Source organism: Bufo bufo, chromosome 2, assembly GCF_905171765.1.
Source record: "Bufo bufo chromosome 2, aBufBuf1.1, whole genome shotgun sequence".
Classification (NCBI taxonomy): Eukaryota; Metazoa; Chordata; class Amphibia; order Anura; family Bufonidae; genus Bufo; species Bufo bufo.
The window spans coordinates 304,992,150-305,017,142 of NC_053390.1; the positions used below are offsets into that span (position 1 = coordinate 304,992,150).

Consider the following 24,993-nt stretch of genomic DNA (forward strand, 5'->3'; position numbering starts at 1 on the left):
CATCTGTTTGAGCATGTTTGTATGAGGATAGCATTTTTATCTCATTGTTTCTCTAGGTATTTGGGTCCCTATTTTTGTCCTGTGTATTTTATCGCTCATGTATATGTCTTTATATGTATTAATAAAGGAGTTAAGTAATATAACCAGTCTCCTCCATTAACAAGCAGGCGATTGCAGCGAATGCTTCCTTCTTGACAATCGCCTGTAAAAACTGCAGGTCTGATACAGCCTTAGGCCTCTTTTACACGACCGTTTTTTTTTTCCGTTTTGCGGGCCGTTTTTTGCGGTCCGTATACGGTCCGTATACGGAACCATTCATTTCAATGGTTCCGCCAAAAAAACTGAATGTACTCCGTATGCATTTAGTTTCCGTATTTCCGTTTTTCCGTTGAAAGATAGAACATGTCCTATATTTGGACGCAAATCACGTTCCGTGGCTCCATTAAAGTCTATGGGTCCGCAAAAAAAACGGAATGCATATGGAAATGCATCCGTATGTCTTCCCTATCCGTTCCGTTTTTTGCGGAACCATCTATTGAAAATGTTATGCCCAGCCCAATTTTTTCTATGAAATGACTGTATACTGTATATGCCATACGGAAAAACGGAACGGAAACGGAAACACAACGGAAACAAAAAACGGAACAACGGATCCGTTTAAAATGGACCGCAAAATACTGAAAAAGCCATACGGTCGTGTGAAAGAGGCCTTAAAGTGGTAGTCTCACATCAGCAAATGGTATTTATCATGTAGAGAAAGTTAATTCAAGACACATACTAATGTATTGTGAGTGTCCATATTGCCTCCTTTGCTGGCTAGATGAATTTTTTCGTATAGCACAAATTAAAGGAATCCGCAGCACTCTTCCATTTTGCAAAAAAATCCGGTGTATTTATTTAGCTAAGCAGCATACAATTGCGACGTTTCAGGTGTTTACTGCAGTGGGTGGCATAGTTACCTCAAAGAGAGCTCGCCTTTCAACACAAAATGCTGAGGGACTAACCTTTATAAAGATTAATCAGGCCTCGATCAACCAGGATTTCCAGACGTTGGTGTCTGATCATTCTGGCAGTGATGATCTTACTATAGTGTACTGCCACACCAGAACATTATGATGAATGGCATGTTACTTCTGCCCAAGTGCTGCTGCCACTATTCTGATGCTGTCACCCTAGAAAACCTACACACAAAAAAAAACAAAAAACTGAGCCAATACATAACATAATTCTATATTCTTTACACAAAAAATTTAAAGGTCACTAAAATCACATGATATAAAGAGAGGTGACAGAAATTACGTCATCCAAGACCTACACAGGACACATGGGGCTGTATACAGCTGTAACTAGTAGCAGGGACACTGGCACCGAATACATAATTTCCATAATACAACATCTATATATAAATCGTAACTCAAACACGTATGTACCAGTGGCCAATAACACCAAATGAAGATATCACTAACTCACCCATAAAGTACGTGTGGCCAGGGATGGCGGTACCCCCACGCGCGTTTTGGTGTGCCTACGTCCGGGGGTCACCCGCCTGACGCCACATGCCTGCTGCCTCTTCTGCCATCTGCCCCTACTGTGATCTGCCACCATGTTGTGCTATTACTGCCCCTCCCCCCCGACTCTGTTCTGGGGCCACTACTGTGCTTCTTCATGTTGTTGCTACCCTCCCAACTCTGTTACAGGGCCACTGTTGTGACTCTTCATGCTGTTGCTACCCTCACCAGTCTGTTACGGGGCCACTAGTGTCCCTGTTTGGCCGTGTTGACATCACCATTTAATTTTCCATTCTTCTGATCCATCAGAAGAACAGAAAAAAAAAGTTTGATCATCCAGAAGGAATCTATCACATGGTCAGTATTTTGCATCAGGATTTCATCATGGTTTGGAAGCTAAAATTACCTCATCACTAATGTGTATTTTACAAAAAAAAAACAGGCATGGATGGGATTAAGGGCTCATGCAGACAGCCATTGCCGTTTTTGAGGTCCACAAATTGCAGATCCGCTGCAGAACAGAACGGAATGTCCTGCCCTCTATAGAAGTGTCCTATCCAAGAACAGAACATGTTCTATTTGTTTGTAGGGCCGCAGAACTTAAATACGGGTGTGCTGTCTGCATCTCTTCTTGTGGCCCCATTGAAGTGAATGGGTCCACATCTGACCTGCAAAAAATGCGGATCGGATGCGGACCAAAAATATGTTTGTGTGCATGAGTCCTAAGAGGAAGCCTGAGCCAGACGAGAACATCAGATGCTTTTAGTGCAGAATGATAGCATAGTCTAGTGTGCTATCATGTTCAAGCAGTTGAATACTTTTTGCCACCCTTTGGACAACCACATCTTCTGGGTATTTACGTGCAAACAAATAAACAAAACAGGAAATGCAGTTTCTGAGTGTGTTTGTATCAAGTTACTCATTCTTGTAGGACCAACTCACAGGTTGACACATAAGAAAAAGCAGCCCTGGACTCTGAGATCATGTTGACTTTCATAGTGTGAGTGTTTTGACATTGTCTCCATTACACTTTAAACGTAAGTAGAACCAATCTCATGATCTTTTCTATTAAGTCCTATTTCTCAGGGAATTACATACATTCCACCGTTATCTTGCACACACAAATCTCATATTTCTGTTTTATATTGATCTATGTATGTATTGAATTGTATTAATGAATATTTTATGGGAAAGATTGAACATACTTTAATGGGTTATGTCTATAACAAACTTATGGGGTAGCACCTGTACAAAATAGACATGGCTTCATGCATCCAAGGCCAAGATGGGGTTCATATAGTTGTTAATTCTTTTCAGTGAAAATGTATAGCAAGGATAGCACAGTTCCATGTTAGCTAAAAATCATTTTTTTCTCCATTACATTTTAAATGTAAGTAGGACCAACCTCATGAGCTCTTCTATTAAGACCTTTTACTCAGTAATTTACATACATTCCACCCGTCCCTTATATTTGTATAGCCTTTAAAAGTATATTGTATTGTAATAATGCATATTGTATGAAAGAAACTGACCATATGTTGATGGGTTATGTCTATAACAAACCTATGAGGTAGCACCTGTACAAAATAGACATGGCTTCATGCATCCAAGACCAAGATGGGGCTCATATAGTTACTAGTTACTTCTTTTCAGTGCAAATGTACAGCAAAAATAGCACAGTTCCATGTTAACCAGAAAAATCTATGATTTTAAATACTTTTGTGTTAAAAGCGGCAAAAGTATCATAGCATTGATACCTTTAGTGTGAAAAAAGGCAGAATCTCTACAACCCAGGAGAATTTACACAGGCACACAAAGAAGAAGCTGGATTGACCTGTGTGGAGCACTTCTCTGGACCAGACCACAGTATGACAAGACTTCAAAGTCTTAATATTGAAAGGTAATTTTAAGAACTGATAACTGAATTCCAGTCATTGACACAAGACTTAGTTTAACACCTATACATGGACACACTGACTCCTGATCTTCTACTAAGGGCTCATGCACACGAACATATTTTTTTACTGTGTCCGTTCCATTTGCAGACTATATGAGGAACCATGAATTTCAATGGGTCCGCAAAAAAAGCAAAAAACAGAAGGTACTCCACGGGAATTCCTTTTCCGTATGGCCGAATGTCCGTTCTGCAAAAAAAAATAGAACATGTCCTATTTATGTCCGCATTACAGACAAGGATAGTACTGTTCTATTAGGGGCAGCTGTTCCGATCCGCAAAATACAAAATGCACACGGACGTCATCTGTATTTTTTGTGGATCCGTGTTTTGCTGACCGCAAAATACATACGGTTGTGTGCATGAGCCCTACATCTTAACCCCAATTGCCTGTCCATCCATAACAAAAACTTCAGTTTTATTGACTTATCTTTTATGATGTATCATCTCATGAACAAATGTCTGTAATATCCTTATATGCTGTGCCTATCTTTTGTGAACCTCCCTGATGAAGCTGCTCTGAGAGCTTACACATATATTTTTCTGGTTAGCTAGTAAAGGTATAGCTGCTATATTTTTTTAACACAAAAAGTATTTTACATCACATAGTCTGCAGTCCAAAGATAGGAACTTTGAGCTACTACACAAAACCAAGTTCAATGAGTTCAGCTCCATACAGCTTTAGTGTAGGATGCAGAAAACTATTATCCAAACTGGTGTAAAGGAAAACTGGCTTAGTTGCCCATAGCAGCAATCAGATCCCACCTTACGTTTTTCAGAGCTTCTTGGAAAAATGATCGGTGGAATCTGATTAATTGCTATAGGCAACTAAGCCAATTTTCCTTTATATCCATTTTGATAAATCTCCCCCATCCCATTCATCCATAAGAGGGGTCAGCAACCTTTGACACTCCAGCTGTTGTGACACTACAATTACCAGCATGCTCCATTCATTTTTATGAGAGTTCTTGCGAAGAGTAGAGCAGAGCAAGTATGTATGCTGGGAGTTGTAGTTTCACAACAGCTGGATGGCCGGGGGTTGCCTACTCCTGATCTATAAAGTAGGCTCTCCAGCAAGGAGGTATGACACCATGTCTGTTCAGGTACTTGCACTGTCCTTATGTTGTGTTTTTAATGTGCTATACAGCGTATGATCATAGCTTTGGTTACTTGGATGTAATGTATTTGAATAGTGGGTACTTGGCTAAGAAACTATGAAAAATGGGCCAGATTTTGCTGCAGAAAATATCTCCACCTGAAAATCTGTTTCATTTATTTTCACTTATTTTCAGTTGCAGAAATTTTCTGGAACAAAATCTGTCAAGTGAAGGCACCCTTAGTTATAGACTAGATTGAAAAAAGTTGTGGCGCACACCTCTTATTCACTGAATTCAGGTATTCCATTCAGTCCCATTGCCACAGGTCTATAAAAGCCATCGCCTTGCCATGCAGTCTGCTGTTACTAACATTTGTAAATGAATGGGTCATTCTAAGGTTCTCACTGTGGTACTGCAATAAGATGCCACCATTACCACAAGTCAGTTTGTGAAGTTTCTTCCCTCCTAGCTATTCCACCACAAATGTGAATGGTGTTATTACAAAGTGGAAGCATTAGGAACTTCAGCAATCATGAAGTGGCAGACCATGTAAAGTTACAGAGTTGTATAGTGCATAAAGGTGACCAATGTTCTGCTGGCTCAATAACTGCAGGGTCCAAACCTGCTCTAGCATTACCATCAGCACAAACACTGTGAACCAGACATGGCATTGGTCTCCATGAGCGAGCAGCTTCATGCTAGCCCTAGATGACCAAGCACAATAGCAAGCGTCGGAAGGAGAGGTGTAAAGCATGCTGCCAACTGGGCTCTGGAGCAGTGGAAATGTGTCCTTTAGAGTCATGAATCACCCTGACAGTCTGATAGTCAAGTCTGGGGTTGAGCCCACAAATTGTCTTCTAGATGAATGGGCAAAAAATCCTACAGACACACCCCAAAATCGTGTAGAAAGTCTTCCAGAAGAGTGGAAGCTACAATATTTTAGCTCCAAAAGGGGGACCAAGCTCTTGTAGGTGTAATGGGTAGGTGTCCCAACATCAGCCAATAAAAAGGCATATACTGCATTACTGCAGTGGTATTGTTTTTGTAGTACTGAATAGCACAGCAGTTTGCATTTTTGAGTATTCTTGACTTATTTTGGATTAGTTTGACCCATTGAATTGGCAAGTCATAGCATACATTTAAAATGTATAAACATATACTTCTTCGTAGCCCACAAACTTGGTGTGGAACAAACCTTTGTCTGATTATTGCTTGGGAATCACTGAAAAATGTTTCCACTCTTAGAGGACCACTAATGCCATAGCTTCCTTATAGGGGTTTACTGGATTTACTGGGAGTCATCAGTATCTGATCGGTGTAGGTCCGAGACCCAGGAACCCCGATCATCATCTGTTTCAGAAAGCAGCAGTGCTTGCAGTAGCACCGTGGCATTCTCGCAGCTTTCCATATGCCATTTGTTCATGTCATGTGTTCATTGGTCACATGGCCTAGGAGCAGCTTAGCCCCATTAAAGTGAACGGAGCTGAGCTGCGATGCCAAGAACGGCTGTTATACAATGTACAGTGCTGTGCTTGGTGAGCAGGGGGAAGGCTGTGATGCTCACAGTGTCTTCTCAAACAGCTGATCAGCAGGGGTCCGAGTGTCGGGCCACCACCGATCAGATACTGAGGAAAAGTCAGCGGCAGGGCCGTCTTTAATATTGATTGGAAAAATTTACTTGGGCCCCCTGGATCCCGCCTTCCCACACCTTAGCAGGCAATCACGCCCTCCACCACAACACACACACAAAAAATCCACACATCTGGTAGAGTACAGTGAATGACTGTAAATACTTCCAGTTCTGAAGACTCCAGCGGCTCAGGATCAGTGCTCTGGGCAGCTGGGCTCAGGCTGGAGGTGGGCACCGCACTGCAGGAAGGAGACCAGTGCTCGGCTCACCCTAGTGTTACAGTGCACCCCAGCACCCCACAGTATGCATTATAGCACCCTATAGTATACAGCACCACACAGTATGCAGTTTAGCACCCCACACTATACAGTACCCCACAGTATATAGTAGAGCAGTATAGCACCCCACACTATACAGTACCCCACAGTATATAGTAGAGCAGTATAGCAGCCCACAGTAAACAGCACCTCACAGTATACAACACCTCACTGTATACAGCACCCCAAACTATACACGATACAGCCCCCCACACTATACAGTACAGCAGTATAGCACTCCACACTATACCGCACCCACAGTATACAGTATACAGACCCCCACAGTATACAGTACAGCAGTATAGCCCCCCACACTATACAGCCCCCCCCCACACTATACAGGCCCCCACACAGTATACAGGCCCCCGCACAGTATACAGGCCCCCACACAGTATACAGCCCCCACACTATACAGCCCCCCACACTATACAGCCCCCCACACTATACAGGCCCCCCCCCACAGTATACAGGGCCCCCCCAGTATACAGCCCACCACACAGTATACAGCCCACCACACAATATACAGCCCCCCCACAGTATACAGGCCCCCACACAGTATACAGCCCACCACACAGTATACAGCCCCCCCACACAGTATACAGGCCCCCACACTATACAGCCCCCCACAGTATACAGCCCCCCTACAGTATACAGGCCCCCACACAGTATACAGCCCCCCCCCACAGTATACAGGCCCCCCACACTATACAGCCCCCCACAGTATACAGCCCCCCCACAGTATACAGGCCCCCACACAGTATACAGCCCACCACACAGTATACAGCCCACCACACAGTATACAACCCCCCCCCCCACAGTATACAGGCCCCCACACAGTATACAGGCCCCCACACAGTATACAGCCCACCACACAGTATACAGGCCCCCACACAGTATACAGCCCACCACACAGTATACAGGCCCCCGCACAGTATACATCCCACCACACAGTATACAGCCCCCCCCCCACAGTATACAGGCCCCCACACAGTATACAGCCCACCACACAGTATACAGCCCACCACACAGTATACAGCCCCCCACAGTATACAGGCCCCCACACAGTATACAGGCCCCCACACAGTATACAGCCCTCCCCCACACTATACAGGCCCCCCACACTATACAGGCCCCCCACAGTATACAGCCCACAACACAGTATACAGCCCACCACACAGTATACAGCCCTCCACAGTATACAGGCCCCCACACAGTATACAGCCCACCACACAGTATACAGCCCACCACACAGTATACAGCCCCCCACAGTATACAGGCCCCCACACAGTATACAGCCCACCACACAGTATACAGCCCACCACACAGTATACAGCCCCCCACAGTATACAGGCCCCCACACAGTATACAGGCCCCCAAACAGTATACAGCCCTCCCCCACACTATACAGGCCCCCCACACTATACAGGCCCCCCACAGTATACAGCCCACCACACAGTATACAGCCCTCCACAGTATACAGGCCCCCACACAGTATAAAGCCCACCACACAGTATACAGCCCTCCACAGTATACAGGCCCCCACACAGTATACAGCCCACCACACAGTATACAGCCCACCACACAGTATACAGCCCACCACACAATATACAGCCCCCCCACAGTATACAGGCCCCCACACAGTATACAGCCCACCACACAGTATACAGCCCCCCCCCACAGTATACAGGCCGCCACACTATACAGCCCCCCACAATATACAGCCCCCCCACAGTATACAGGCCCCCACACAGTATACAGCCCCCCCCCCCCACAGTATACAGGCCCCCCACACTATACAGCCCCCCACAGTATACAGCCCCCCCACAGTATACAGGCCCCCACACAGTATACAGCCCACCACACAGTATACAGCCCACCACACAGTATACAGCCCCCCCCCCCCACAGTATGCAGGCCCCCACACAGTATACAGGCCCCCACACAGTATACAGCCCACCACACAGTATACAGGCCCCCACACAGTATACAGCAGACCACACAGTATACAGGCCCCCGCACAGTATACAGCCCACCACACAGTATACAGCCCACCACGCAGTATACAGCCCCCCCCCCCACAGTATACAGGCCCCCACACAGTATACAGCCCACCACACAGTATACAGCCCACCACACAGTATACAGCCCCCCACAGTATACAGGCCCCCACACAGTATACAGGCCCCCACACAGTATACAGCCCTCCCCCACACTATACAGGCCCCCCACACTATACAGGCCCCCCACAGTATACAGCCCACCACACAGTATACAGCCCACCACACAGTATACAGCCCTCCACAGTATACAGGCCCCCACACAGTATACAGCCCACCACACAGTATACAGCCCACCACACAGTATACAGCCCCCCCACAGTATACAGGCCCCCACACAGTATACAGCCCACCACACAGTATACAGCCCCCCACAGTATACAGGCCCCCACACAGTATACAGGCCCCCACACAGTATACAGCCCTCCCCCACACTATACAGGCCCCCCACACTATACAGGCCCCCCACAGTATACAGCCCACCACACACTATACAGCCCTCCACAGTATACAGGCCCCCACACAGTATACAGCCCACCACACAGTATACAGCCAACCACACAGTATACACCCCCCCCCCCACAGTATACAGGCCCCCACACAGTATACAGCCCACCACACAGTATACAGCCCTCCACAGTATACAGGCCCCCACACAGTATACAGCCCACCACTATACAGTAGTTTACAGTATATTAACATAACAGCCCCTGTCACCTTTTTCTGATGTAATCTTCACACAAAAAAGCTCCACAGTTAACTTCTGCAACACTCCTGGTAGGACCTGTGATGACCTCATAGCCATGTGACCAGTAATTGCTAGGTTACTGGTCACACGGTGATAATGTCATTAAGGTCCTGATCACAACTTTAACACAGTACGATCATGATGCCTGGACTCAGTGCCGGCAGGCATGGCATGGCAGCACCCCCTGTGTAGCTGACAGCTTGACACCCGGGGCAGTAGCTAGCAGGGCTCAAGAGGCAGCTGCCTTGGGCCCCCCAGGAGCAACTGGGCCCGGGGCAGCTGCCCCTTTTGCCCCTTGGTAAAGATGGCCCTGGTCAGCGGTATAAAACTCCTAGTAAACCCCTTTAAAGAAGCTTGGTGTAGTGATGGGTAAAGCATTTCCTAATTTTTGTCCAGTGCTATAGATTGGCTACTATATGTTTATGGCTTTGTAAATCATCTTTGTGCAGCATAAAATCGGTTTGCCTTCTTTTTGATAAAAGCCAGGTCTTGTACCCGTGTTCTAGGGAAGCCCTGATCAGGACTCAAGGAACCACAGGGCTTAGTGTCATGTACTGAATGTACGTATGTTTCTATAAGTAATATCAGGAAGTATTACTTTACTGAGAGAGTAGTGGATGCATGGAATAGCCTTGCTGCAGAAGTGGTAGCTGCAAATACAGTGAAGGAGTTTAAGCATGCATGGGATAGGCATAAGGCCATCCTTCATATAAGATAGGGCCAGGGGCTATTCATAGTATTCAGTATATTGGGCAGACTAGATGGGCCAAATGGTTCTTATCTGCCGACACATTCTATGTTTCTATGTTTCTTATAGTGTGTTACTACTACAAGCACACTTCTGTCCTTCCTGGTATAACATGCCTAGTGTTCAGTGGAATTGGTGTATTTGTGCAGAACAGACAGAGTACTACTGAAATCATTGTCTGTACCAGAAATTATAGTCTAAATATAAAGCACAAGTCCAGCTTACTTGTGGGTAATTCCCACAAGCACAGATAACACCTGGATCGGATGTACTAATCTTGACACAAATATATGAAGAAAACCAGCTTCCATAGAAATCCTTAGTTTATTTATAAAACAAGATAAAAAGCCATACACACTGACAACACACTGTATGCATTTCGGGTCATTACATACAAATCCTTAGTTATGACAAGAGTAAGGGTCTGTATGTAATAAATAAGGATGAGCGAATTGACTTCAGATGAAACGTCCGAAGTCGATTCACATAAAACTTTGTTCTAATACTGTACGGAGCAAAAGCTTCGTACAGTATTAGAATGTATTGGCTCCGGTGAGCGAGACTTCACGCAATAACTTCATAAATTAATTTGTACTGTAAAAAAAACATTTCCCAAACTCGGGTTGGGTTCCAAGGTACCATTTGGAACCGAACCAGAGTTCGGGAAATGTTTTTTTACAGTACAAATTAATTTATGAAATTATTGCGCAAAGTCTCGTGAGACTTCGCAAAGCAATAACTTCGGCTCCTGCTCCGTACAGTATTAGAACGTTTAATGCAAATCGACTTTGGATGTTTCATCCAAAGTCATTTCGCTCATCCCTAGTAATAACCAAAAACGCGTCATATGGAAGCTGTATTTCTTCATATTCTTGTGTCAAGAAATAATAGTCTCTACCAGTATATCTTCAATGGTTCCATCAAACCTTCAAGAGTTCCTTCTGTATGCTAGATGTTAAGCTCCCTAAGGTTTGTAAGCAGTGCTATATTGTGCATGATGAAAGGTTTGCAGCGTAATTCACTATTACAGTATTTCACAATAAAATGGGGGTAATTTATTAAGAACAGCATTTCTGGGAAAAAGTGATTGTTCTTGGACTAGTGGCTACATTCCAATAGTCACGGACCATCTGGCGAAAGCTTTGGTTGCATGCAACCTGGTCCACTACTGAGTTTGTCTCTGTTTTACACAATACAGCCTAGGAGGAGAGCGGCCTGTAAGATGTTCCCCAGATGCCTGCTTGGAAAGCTATTTACAGGTGAAACTCGAAAAATTCGAATATCGTGCAAAAGTCCATTTATTTCAGCAATGCAAATTAAAAGGAATTGCATTAATGCAGCTTAAAATTCGAATTTTGTGAAAAGGTTCAATATTCTAGGCTCAAACTGTCACTCTGTAGTCATCTAATTAATCCATACCCCCTGAGCAAAGGGTACCTTAAAATTGTGACTTTGGGGTTTCATAAGCTATAAGCCCTAATCATCCAAATTATACCAAATAAAGGCTTGAAATATCTCGCTTTGTATGTAATGAATCTATCACATATGTTAGTTTCACCTTTTAAAATGACGCATATTAAACCGACCACAGTACCTTACAGTATCCCCCAGTGTGTTGCTAATCATATTTTTCTTTCCTCTTTGTGTTTCTTCATACTTGTTAAAAACGTTGTTTTAATGTCGGTTGGCGCTGTCTCCGAGTCAGGCTTGAAGTCAAGGGGGCAGTGGCCTCCTTGCTTCAAGTAAAGCTAAGCCCGCCCCTAACCCCTCCTCTCTACAATTAGATGGACATGCTGCCGGGATCGCGCCCTTCTAGCGCATGCGTGGTACGCTGCCTGTTACAGCGTGACGGCCGGGCGCGCGCGCAATCAAACTGTCCTGGGCATCCGCAGTCAGCAAAATTTAGGCGGGTGAGTGAGGATCGCGCTGTAACAGGCAGCGTACCTCGCATGCTCTAGAAGAGCGCGATCCCGGCAGCATGTCCATCTAATTGTAGAGAGGGGGGGTAAGGGGCAGGCTTAGCTTTACTTGAAGCAAGGAGGCCGCTGCCCCCTTGACTTCAAGCCTGACTCAGAGACAGCGCCAACCGACATTAAAACAACGTTTTTAACAAGTATGAAGAAACACAAAGAGGAAAGAAAAATATGATTAGCAACACACTGGGGGATACTGTAAGGTACTGTGGTCGGTTTAATATGCGTTTTGCAGGTGACAGGTTCCCTTTAAGTTGGATTACTGAAATAAATTAACTTTGCACGATATTCTAATTTTTCGAGTTTCACCTGTAAAGGGACATCACCAGTCTATGCAAGACAAAGTATTTATCACAAACTCTACTGAAATTGCCTATTGTGCTTCATAAATCTACTACTAAGTTTATAGACAGAAATAGTACAGAACTATCTACATAGGTGGTGGCCTAACAGTGGACCATGATCTAGATGCCCTCAGAGTGAGGAGCAGTAGATCTTGATACTTCTTTAGGTCACCAGTCGGTGTATTTAACATACAACCTATGGGTTTATGTGTCAGTGTGCCTGCTAAATGTCACGTGTGTTTTTCGAGAAGTGCAATTAGCTTTTGTGGGGCACCCACCGACATACACTCCCTGATAGCTTGTATACACTCTAGCACTCTCCTAATCTAAGGTGCAGCACAGTCATCTACGTATGACAAGGGCAATTGGTAATGGTGATAACTATAGGTAATGGCACTACTATAGGGCCTGTGATATGGTAGGTACTATTATATGGGTAATGCTATGGCTGGCACTAATATACTGACACTGGTATTGCTGGTACATCTGTATGGGCATAATGTAGCTTTAACTATTGCATAGCAATGTTCATAGGATATTTTATGGCTTTATTATTTGGAAACATTATGTAAAGTCTATTTATATCTATATAAAAATAATTTTGAGCACTGTCTGGTACTATGCTGGGAATCGTATATCATTGGCAATTTGTACTGGATGACATTGTCAATTTAGCATAGACACCATCAATGCTATTGATATTAAAGGCGCTTTCTGGGACTTAGATATTGATGACCTATCCTCAGATTAGGTCAGCAAATTCAGATTTGTGGGGATCTGATACCCCCAGAGAACAGCTGCTGGTGCTGGAAAGGATACAGTGGATGGATGGCCCTGTTCACTGTGTAGTTTCCGGTACCAGCGTATTGCAGCTCTGCTCCCATTACCTTGAATGGGAAGCTGAGCTGGAGTACATCAGCCCAGCCAATACACAGTGGACGAAGCCTTCTGCTTCTGGCTCCATCCACTGTATAGTCCAGTGATGGCGAACCTTTTATAGACCAAGTGCCCAAACTGTAACCCAAAACCCACATATTTATCGCAAAGTGCCAACACCGCAATGTAACCAGAATACTACAGTCCAGTATAGTATATCTATCATTTAGCTATAATAGCCTGCCTACATTTAGTGCGCTGCTTGTGCTGTTTATAGCGCGCAGTGCGCTGATAAATGGCAGGAAGAGTCTAAGGAATATTGATACGGCTTAGACATTTTCAAGGGTGTGGGTGCCCACAGAGAGGGCTCTGAGTGCCGCCTCTGGCACCCGTGCCATAGGTTCGCCACCACTGGTATAGTCTGTTACAACAGCAGCTGCAATAACTGATCAGTGGGTGTGCTGGGTGTCCAACACCCACAATCTGATGATCATAAAGCAATGTCTACACAATAGAGTATCCCTTAAATTGTCTACAATCACTTACGAAACAAAATGATCCCCAGGGGAACAACAAGAGGAACACCAGGAATAAATATTACAGTAAATTCACAGTGGGTTACTCACCACCCCTACCCAACATGTGGTTAAATCTAGTGCATGGAATTCTCTAATAGTCTTTTATTCCAATCTGATTTTCGGAAACCAGAAACCAGATTAGAATGCAAGACTATTCGAGTAGTCTGTGCACTGGAATTATCTACCTGGTGGTGAGTGGATACTTGCACATGTACTGCTATATGTATTCCCACTGTTAGTAGCCCAGAAGGATCTTTTTTGGATTACAGAGTACAGTATTTGTTGTACTTATTCTTATTTCAGACTTTTGGAGAACATTATTTAGGCTCTAAGCACTGGAGTGGTCATATTTCCTATTCCGTATAACATAACAGAATTAGAAATAAACCTTGTGGAGATGGAAAATCATGACATAATCTTGTGCACTAGACCGAATTATCTCATTACTAGTTAAACATGTTGTACAGAATTTGAAAAAGGGTCTTCTTTTGAATGAGGATGAGCAGCAAAACCCCAGACACATCCCAAGGACAAAGGTGTACATAATTTCACAACAAGTGCTAACATGACCACCATATGTGACAGGTCTGGTGCTGTGCATTCCAGTACATATGATAAGTATGATATGCAGTTGCCTGTAATTGTATGCCAACTAAAATGAACTGCAGCTCTGGTGACACTGGCAATTATAGCTAACTAACTCCTTTGTTACTTTGAATCAGCAACATATTGTTGTTTCCAAATACATATTGGAGTCATGTACAATATAATTGCGTGAGGCTCCGGGAATAGGTCATATTGCTTAGATAGTCAGATAATTTACAGGAAACCAAGTGCAACTGCACTAACCTTTAGGCTACATTCATACGACCAGTATGTGCGTCTATTTTCTGACTGTGTATCCATTTTTAACAGCCATTTTGCATCTGTTTTGCATCAGTTTTTAATGGCCGTTGGATGAATTTCATAGGCTTTTTTTTAAAACCCAACCCCTGCAGTGCCCTCAGTATATATTATGTCCTCCCCCCACAGTGCCCTCAGTATATATAATGCTCCTCTGTAGTGCCCCCTTAGTGACACAGTATATATAATATCCTCCATAATGCTCCCTGTATATATGTCCTCATAGAGACCTTTGTGTACATGTCCTAGTAGTGCCCCCTGTATACGTTTCCTCATAGTGCCCCATGTATATACACTGCCTGGCCAAAAAAGGTCACACACTTTAATATTTCATTGGACCGCCTTTAGCTTTGATTATGAGACGCATTCGCTGTGACATCATTTCCATAAGCTTCTGCAATGTCACAACATTTATTTCTGTCCAGCGTTGCAAACATTTTTCCCCAAGATCTCGTATTGGATTAGATTTGGACCAGTCCACAAAGTCTTCACCAGCACATCCCGATTCTCAATGGGGTTCAAATCTGGACTTTGTGGTGGCCAATCCATGTGTTAAATTATGTCTATTTCTTCTGGGAACCGCTCTTTCAGTTTGAGCCCGATGAATCCTGGCATTGTCATCTTGGCATATGCCAATGCCATCAGGGAAGAATAAAATCCATTGATGGAATAACCTGGTCATTCAGTATATTCAGGTAGTCAGCTGACCTCATTCTTTGGGCACATAACGTTGCTATACCTCGACCTGACCAACTGGGGGGCTCTTACCTATTTGCTTATTTAAATCCAGGTGGTGACCTTTTTTTTGTCCAGCCAGGCAGGATATTTCCCCTTAGTGTCCCATGTATATATGCTCCCATAATTAACCCCTTTTTGAGGCAGTGATTTTCCATTTTTGCATTTTCTTTTTTCAGTCCTTTCCTTCATGTAACCATAACTTTTTTTCCGTTCACATAGCTGTATGAGGGCCTGTTTTTTGCAGGACAAGTTGTACTTTCTAATGTCACCATTTAATATGGCATACAATGTAGCAGAAAACAGGAAGAAAATTGCAAATGGGGTGGAATTTGAAAAAGCACAATTCCGCCACAGTTTTATGCGTTTTGTTTTTACAGAGTTTACTATGCAGTAAATTTGACTTTTGCTTTTCATTCTCCAGGTCAGTACAATTACATCAATACCATATACGTATAGTTTTTCTTCCGTTTTTAATACTGAAAAAAAAAATCTTTGAATCAGCCATTTTTTTTCCCATTACACCACATGGGATAAGTTTTTTATATTTTAATAGTACAGGCATTTTCAAACGCAGCGATGCCCATGATGTTGATTTTTTTTATTGTTTAAGTATTCAATTTTTTTTTTTTACTTTTTATTAGGTCCCCAAGTGGACCACAACATGCAATCATCAGATTGCAATTTGTATAGGCTAATGGAATTTCTCCACTATCTTATACAGAAATAGGTGCTGTACTGCCACCCGCTGGCCTGAACTGTAATATACAAGTAATGAGCCTGGAAGCCTAAGGCCCCTTTCACACGGGCGAGTATTCCGCGCGGATGCGATGCGTGAGTTGAACGCATTGCACCCGCACTGAATAACGACCCATTCATTTCTATGGGGCTGTTCAGATGAGCGGTGATTTTCACGCATCACTTATGCGTTGCGTGAAAATCGCAGCATGCTCTATATTCTGCGTTTTTCACGCAACGCAGGCCCCATAGAAGTGAATGGGGTTGCGTGAAAATCGCAAGCATCCGCAAGCAAGTGCGGATGCGGTGCGATTTTCACGCACGGTTGCTAGGAGATGATCGGGATGGAGACCCGATCATTATTATTTTCCCTTATAACATGGTTATAAGGGAAAATAATAGCCTTCTGAATACAGAATGCATAGTAAAATAGCGCTGGAGGGGTTAAAAAAAAAATAATAATAATTTAACTCACCTTAGTCCACTTGATCGCGCAGTACAGCATCTCCTTCTGTCTCCTTTGCTGAACAGGAACTGTGGTGCGCATTCATTACAGGTAAAGGACCTGTGGTGAAGTCACTCCGGTCATCACATGATCCATCACATGATCTTTTGCCATGGTGATGGATCATGTGATGACCGGAGTGACGTCACCAAAGATCCTTTACCTGTAATGAATGCTCACCACAGGTCCTGTTCAGCAAAGGAGACAGAAGGAGATGCCGTACTTCGCGATCAAGTGGACTAAGGTGAGTTAAATTATTATTTTTTTAACCCCTCCAGCGCTATTTTACTATGCATTCTGTATTCAGAATGCTATTATTTTCGCTTATAACCATGTTATAAGAGAAAATAATGCAATCTACACAACCCCGATCCCAAGCCCGAACTTCTGTGAAGAGGTTTGGGTACCAAACATGCGCGATTTTTCTCACGCGAGTGCAAAATGCATTACAATGTTTTGCACTCGCGCGGAAAAATCGCGGGTGTTTCCGTAACGCACCCGCACATTTTCCCGCAACGCCCGTGTGAAAGAGGCCTAATACAGGCTCAGGCTCTTTACTTTAAATGAACGCCTTCACTTATCTCTGCTGGGCAAAGGTGTTCAAGCCCATGAAGCGTGTGCTTCTATGTTTCTGGCTGCTCAGCTGCCGTGGTCACATTTGACCACGGTATCTGAGAGGTTAAATGTCTACGACCGAAACAGCAGGCACCAACTATCTATGGCACTCGCTCCGGAGCAGGAACTATCTTTAAACACACAACATCCATGTACGGCAGATGACCTGAAAGGGTTAATGTCCAATAATGACCACTTCCGTCAGTGCCAACATACACAAAAAAAAAACATACTGTCCTCATCCACTTGCATTTGTGGAAACATTCGCTCCTCACCAGAAGCACGAGGACCTGTGACGTCACCACACTGTGTGCCTCAGGTCCTGCTGCCTCTAACAAGGAGTGCCCATATGTGTACATGTGGATGAGGCGAGTATGTGAAAGTGTTTTTTTTTGGAGTGCAATTTTGATGGCCTGTCCTCAGGATAGGTCATCAAAATCAGATTGCTGAGGGTCAGAATCTTGGCACTACCAGGCAACTATTTGAAAAAGTTGCAGTGCTCAGATGAACGCTGTGGCGTCCCTTACAGCATACCAAGCACAGTACTGTACATTGTATAGTAGCTGTTTGTACTGTAGCTCAGTCCATGTCACTAATAAACATCATGTCACTGGCATAGCAAGAGGCCACAGTGCTGAATGGAGCACCACGGCCTTTAAACAGAGCTGATCCATGGGGGTGCCAGGTGTCAGACCCCCACCAATCTGATATTGATGACCTATTCTTAGGTCCTTGTACATAGCCCGATGCGGGGCAATAAAGGACAATGGGCAGTGATCTAACAAGACCATTAATGCTTGTTAAAGGGCTTTCAAGGGCAGATGCAAACATTTTGGAGACAAAAGATTATTAATACGACTGTTTGTCCCCATACAGTTTGCATATTGTTAGCACACATGTTCACACAGGGAGATATGCTGCCAACAAACAGCTACATAAAAGATCCAATCAGCCAACAGAGACAGACCACAGTCAGGCCGAAGATGGGCCAAACAAATTCTCGTACTAACGTTCGTTCTCAATCATTGGCTCATACAAAAGACCTTTAAACGATAAACCCTATAACATGTCATGTTTTTGTTACATTTCAGAATCAGTCAAGCAACCAAGTGTGTTCTCTTTAATTGCCTGTACAAGCTTGACTTCTGACATGATCAGCATTGGATGTTTGGCTACTGGTTATGTTCCTGGACCAGTAAAAATCCAATGGAATTCAGGAACCTTAACAACTGCTTCGAAGGAGATGACAATACAATACAGTGATGGATTTTCCTCAATTAGCTTCCTGACCATACCCCAATCCAGCCTGAAGAAAGAAACTTTTACCTGTACAGTGGAACATGGACCATCCAATTTTAAAACCAGCAAAGAAGTAACAGGTAGGATCATGAAAACAGAGTGCTTCAAAACTATCCACCTGTATGTGTAAACTATTGTAGAACCAAATAAATGTAACATGGCCATGAATTTAATATTATTTCTTTTTTTTTGTGGATTTTACAGTGAGGGAAAGATCACAAGATAAAACTGATTTGGCGAAGCCCTCTGGAATCTATGTATTCTGTCCTCATCGTAGGGAAATTGACGAAGCTCAAAGTAATAGTCAATTAAGTCTAGTTTGTATGATCAAAGGTTCCAGCAAGGATTATGTCAGTGTTTTATGGTCGCAGGGTAGACATTCTATAACTGGCATAGAATATACAGCAAAAGTACTTCAAACTAATGTAATATTCAGTATTCTGATCATCAGTAAGGAAGACTGGGAAAGCAATAAAACCTATATTTGCAAATCCAGTAAAGGAAGTGAAGATGAAGTGAACAAGGAAAAATGCAAGGACTATAAGAACTGATTTATGTGCTTCACATCACAAATCACAGCCTGTGTAACATCTTTTGCCACCCCATATCCCCAGTCTTGTTATATCTGACTACAACTGACTGTAATGCACTAAAATTAAAAAAGTTTACTAGTGTAGTTCTATGTACTTGTATGTCATCACAAAGAGCCACTTGTCCTATCAGCACTTTATTGCATTTTCTAACATCTACTTGCACTAGAGCTGAGTAAACCTTTGAAAACCTTTGAAGCTTTGCCAGTATTTGGCCAATGAACAAATTCCCTATCATATAAAGTAATGGAACATAAGATCCCTCTTTTTGGCCTCCATTAACTTATATTAGGAAAATATAACTCTAGAATAACACATAATGGCCAAGTAGTCATTCATATATATTACTTTTTATGTGACTATGAACATTTTAATATCAGCTTAAGTAGTATTTACAAGAGTATCTACTGTATAAGGTGACCATCTGCCAGGACAGACTACAGACAGAGACATACCTTAGCCCTTTCCATAGGGCAATTGTCAGTCGAGCCCAATGGATGATTGTGTTTCACGAATTGTTAAGGAATTCTAAATCTCTCTGTGCTATAAAGTTGTCTTTTTCATACATATGTCATAGCTGTATATATAGAAACATAGAATGTGTCGGCAGATAAGAACCATTGGCCCATCTAGTCTGCCCAATATATCTGAATCCTATGAATAGTCCCTGGCCCTATCTTATATGAAGGATGGCCTTATGCCTATCTCATGCATGCTTAAACTCCTTCACTGTATTTGCAGCTACCACTTCTGCAGGGAGGCTATTCCATGCATCCACTACTTTCTCAGTAAAGTAATACTTCCTGATATTACTTATAGAAACATAGAATGTGTTGGCAGATAAGAACCATTTGGCCCATCTAGTCTGCCCAATATACTGAATACTATGAATAGCCCCTATAATGCTCCTTAGAAAATAAATGAAGAGTACTTATGCCTTTGTGTTAATAAAGTATGGCCTAAAATATAGTATCTAGGGCTTTGAGAAATGTAGTATAGAATGAGTATTGATATTATAGCACTGGGATATGTACAACAGGCATGTTATTTTGGATGTCATCTGTTTCATCTATTTTACCTACTTTTTTCTATGCTTTTCCTAGTTGGGGTCATATGCTTCTTTGTAAGAGTCAACCATGTAAACCTGTAACCATGCAATAAATTGAGATGACTAACTGCTTTCTGGTTGTCTACTGCTTGGCAAAAATCACTGTATACGTTAACTGAATTGACTCATCGGTGTAATCATTGATAGACAGTTACAACCTAATATTATTAGCACTGACCGATTCAGATAATGGCCAAGGTTTTTAAAGTTCCATCACCGTCCCTAACAATGCCCAGCAACTCTCACCCAGCTAGTTACATAGACACTTCAGTATCACCAGGGGCGTAACTACCATAGCGGCAGACCATGCGACTGCTATGGAGCCCAAAGCAAGAGGGGGCCCAGTCTTAATTGGGATTATCTCCTCTTCGATTGGAGGTGAAAACTTGGTCAGGACTCTACCCTCTAAAGGAACAACTTTTAATAAATAAGGCAGTGGAATAAAGTCCCAAGGGTCATTGAAATTGGTTTAGGCAGAAACCCTTCTGTCCTGTGTGGGGGACCTGGTTTGATCCTAGCTATGGGGCCCTTACTTCTCTATGTTCGCCACTGTGTGTCACTGATCCTGTTTTGACATGTCCATGGACATAACATCATCAGAAATAAGAAAGAGCTGCATGGACATGTGACCACAACCCAGAACAGAAAATAGGAGTAATAAAGGCAAAAGAAATACATTACAAAATGAGTTATCTTTATAAATTATTATTTTAAAGGATTTGATGCAACCAATTATTTTAACTATCTCAGTGCATCTAAAATGAACAAATGAAGCACTTGTAATAGGCATAGATAAAAAAAAATCCCTATAGTTTGTTTCTACAGCTCCTATGATAGACCTATGCATTTTCATGGTAACACAAATGGCACAAGCAAGCAGTGGTATAACAGTATGAAGAATAACAGTATGGCCAGCTCATCCCAGGGTCCATTGGACCTATTATGGTAATTCTATAGTAGCTAGTGAGTTTGGGTAGCACAGTAGCACAGGTCAGATATTTGGCTATTGGTTTAGCTTTATTGGTCAGAATTAGGGACATCTCTCCCTACAATCCATAGGATGTATGCTACAGATTATATAGTAGCTAGCAGGCATGTAGATAAAGTAAATATAGGCAATTGATCTAAATATTAAATTTCTGCTCTTGCTTTTAACTTTAGTGTTAAGGGTTCATGCTGTCTCTTCATGGTATGATGTTGACCTCTGGTAGTAAAACTACAATAGCTATTCAGTATCTAGCAGGTAGCTGGTGAGCTGGATAATTGATCTACTGAATATAAATGGTTAGCACAGGCACGATTTCTACCATAGTGGAGCAAAAAAGTGTAAAGGAATTATTAATATCTATCTGTAAACAAAAAAAAACTGCAACAAAAAACGCAGGTGTGATTCTAGCCCTAGAGGTAGGGATTAAGACCACCTCTTCATAGTATACTCCGAACTTATGGTAGTAATATATAGTAGCTGCCTGGCATGAAATGCAGTATTTTTCGCCATATAAGACGCACTGGCCCATAAGACACACCTAGGTTTTAGAGCAGGACAATAAGAAAAAACATTTTTCATTAGACCTCAGGTCAGACCACCAATGTTAATCAGACTCCCAATGTTAATAAGACCCTCAATCAGACCTCAGATGAGACCTAGAATCAGACCAGGCCAAGTTCACACTTCAGTTATTTGGTCAGTTATTTCCATTAGTTATTGTGACTTGAGCCAAAACCAGGTTGGGTCCTAAAACACAGAACATGTGCAAATCTTTCCATTATACCTGATCTCTAAGCTTCACTACTGATTTAAGCTCACAATAACTGATGAAGATAACTGACCAAATAACTGAAGCGTGAACTCAGCTTAACTTGAATATTGGACGGTGTACTAACGGTGTTGCAGCTGGTTAATCCTATTAGGTATGGTGAATATTAGAAGATGTTTTGGGACTCATTTTTGTTGAAGCTGGGCGATGTATTGCACTGTGAATAGCTATCCAATGCTATGTGTGCTGTATCTGGTATTGCAGCTCAGCCCCATGCACTTGAATGGGCGCAACTGGGATACCCGACATAGCAGCACTCTAAGTCTGGGGTTACATGGTGATCTTGCCGTGACCGAAGATTTCTGTGTATCAGTGGAGCCAATGAACTGTATAGTATGGCAGCATGACTCACAAGTTGGGGTTGTAGAAGCTTGCAAGTGAACCTACTACCCCAGTCAGTATACTGGCTGCACTGCTACACAGCAATCTTTGGTCCTGCAACAGATGTCATGGTCAAAATCAACGTTTAGCCACAGACTTAGAGTGACGCTGTGTCATATAAACTTCTATCAGCGCCAAAGAATTCTCTACTAAGCAAAAAAGCACCTTCATGCTCTTGATCAAAGGGGATTCCAGCGGTGGGTGACCTACTGATCTCACATACAGTAGATGGTATATAATAGCAATATGCTATCACTATCTAAATGATAGAAGCCACTTTATTCTAGATCTTTCAAAACTACTTCAAATCTGCTGGCTGTAGCTGATAAAATCGATGGAAAAAAATCTGTTGCAGATTTTGTTGCAATTCCATGGCCAATCTGCTGTAAAAGCTGCATATGTTGCATGCAGATTCTGCTGTGGATTGCAAAAGGTGAAATCCACTGGGAAAATCCACAAAAGGAATTCTAATGCTGAACATCTGATAGCTGTTATAGAAAACTTCCATTGTGGTAAGGTCTTGGGCTTTCTACATAAAGCTGGAATACTGGTGTAAAATATAGCTCATCTCTACACCAGCTCACTTCTGGCATAGGTTTGATATTATGTTGCATGGACTGCCAGAGGATGCACCAAAAAACGAATTGAAAAGAAAAATAACGCACCAAGAAAGAGTTGGAATGGAATGTAGTGCAATGATGATATAGGTAAGTGATTACAATATTAGATCGAAAGGGTAAGTTTATTGGGGAAACTGTACAATTGAAAGGAGGCTCTAGCACCTGTTATATCTCCTCTAGCCTGGATACAAGATGAGCATGGAGACATACAGATCCCGTATGGTATCCTACGGCATATTTGCTCACAGATGTTGCAGTTGGGTCTGTAGATGCTTGATAGGTGATAAATCTGGCAACTAAGCAGGCCAAGGAAGTGTTGCAATCTGGTGGAGACTTTCTTGTGAAACACTTGATGTGAGCATTGTGCTGCTGAAAAATGCCAATTGGAAGCCCTGATCACTAGAATGGTGGTCCTGAGTCTACCATTCCCCGACACTCACTAAGCACCCTGCTCCTCCATTCAATATCTATAGTTGATGGAAACAAGACTCTATCCGTCCCATACACTTTGAATGAGGTGGCACTGATCATGTTCCTCTTCTCTATTCAAAGGAGGAATGGTGGGCTCAGGGGGGGGGGGGGGTTTTGAAGATGCGTAATACATATTCATTACATCACAATACATGTCCATTGAGGGACAACATATTTAAGTTAATCCTGCTTGTCCTCTCTCTTGTGGCCACAGTGGCCAGTTTTAAGGTAAATAAACAATATAAAAACGATCTCCAATTTTGGTGTACTTATCGGCGCTGCAGATCCACCAAGCGACGTGAGTAAAGGTCGCTTCACAGTTAAAATGTCCACAAGTTTGTTGATCGCTTCCTTCTGAGTGCAAAAGTTCCAATCCCAGACCCTCTTTTTTCTCCAATACTCAGGTTGTTTTCACTTTGTAGCCACACAAACGGTTACCAGAGGCTAGGTGCACTCACGTACACCTGCACCCTAGAGGGAAGTATTAGTACAAATAGTGAAGTTCCACCAGGTATTTATCGCAATCAGCAGGTTTTATTCTACTTACAAAAAGGTCTAAAATCTCAGTCATAAAAACAAGTCTTTTTCATCACAGATCCACCCGACCCGGGTTTCGACAGTCCAGCTTCGTCAGGGGCGATGATGTCATGCCCCACAGGTGCAGTATTTATTGAGCCACAACCCCTTTTGAGGGCCGCCCACTAATATACATATTTCTATGTTATTTTCTCCTTTTAGATGTTCACATAATGCAATAACTGACAACAGGTTTCAAAGTCTTATCCGGCTCGAAACATACTGATATAAAATAACAAAATAACATAAATGAACAGAGCATACAATACAAAACAACTCCCTCCCTCCATTCTCATTCATAAATACGGGATTGTCAACACCCGAATCACATGATTCCCCTTGAGCCAATGACAGCCCAAAACAATAGCTTCATTCATAGTCGAGCATCCAAGGACAGCGGCAACACACCACCTGATAACATAATACTACAAGGAAGGAATTCCACTATCCTGCATGGATCCACCACGGTAGGGGCACCCTCCCATGGCTCCCTCTTTACTCTACAAGACACGGTTTTAGATCGAACTCTACATTGAGCACAACAACAGCGCCCTACCCCCAATTGCCAGTAGGGTCCTAAAGATATGTTGTACATTACATTCATCAGAATACATGTTTAAATTAAATGTATCCTCTGTATTAGCAGCTTGATCTTTCAGTAGTTAGCACTGGTGCCTTTCAGCATTGGGATCCTGTGTTCAAATCCAAACATGGCATCATCTAAAAGGGAGTTTGTATGTTCTCTTTTTATACTATATTCTTGGCTTTCCTCTGAAGACTCCAGTAGTAATTTTTGGCAACATTA

The 24,993-nt window shown here is 42.8% G+C and overlaps 1 gene segment (V, D, J or C); it reads left to right on the forward strand.

The window, feature by feature from the left end:
- Positions 1 to 2,447: 2,447 nt before the first annotated feature.
- LOC120989017 lies at positions 2,448 to 19,883 on the forward strand. The segment is given in 4 exon segments: positions 2,448 to 2,545; positions 3,240 to 3,408; positions 18,418 to 18,705; positions 18,830 to 19,883. Coding segments are annotated over 2 exon segments (576 nt in total).
- The last annotated feature ends 5,110 nt before the right edge of the window (positions 19,884 to 24,993 follow it).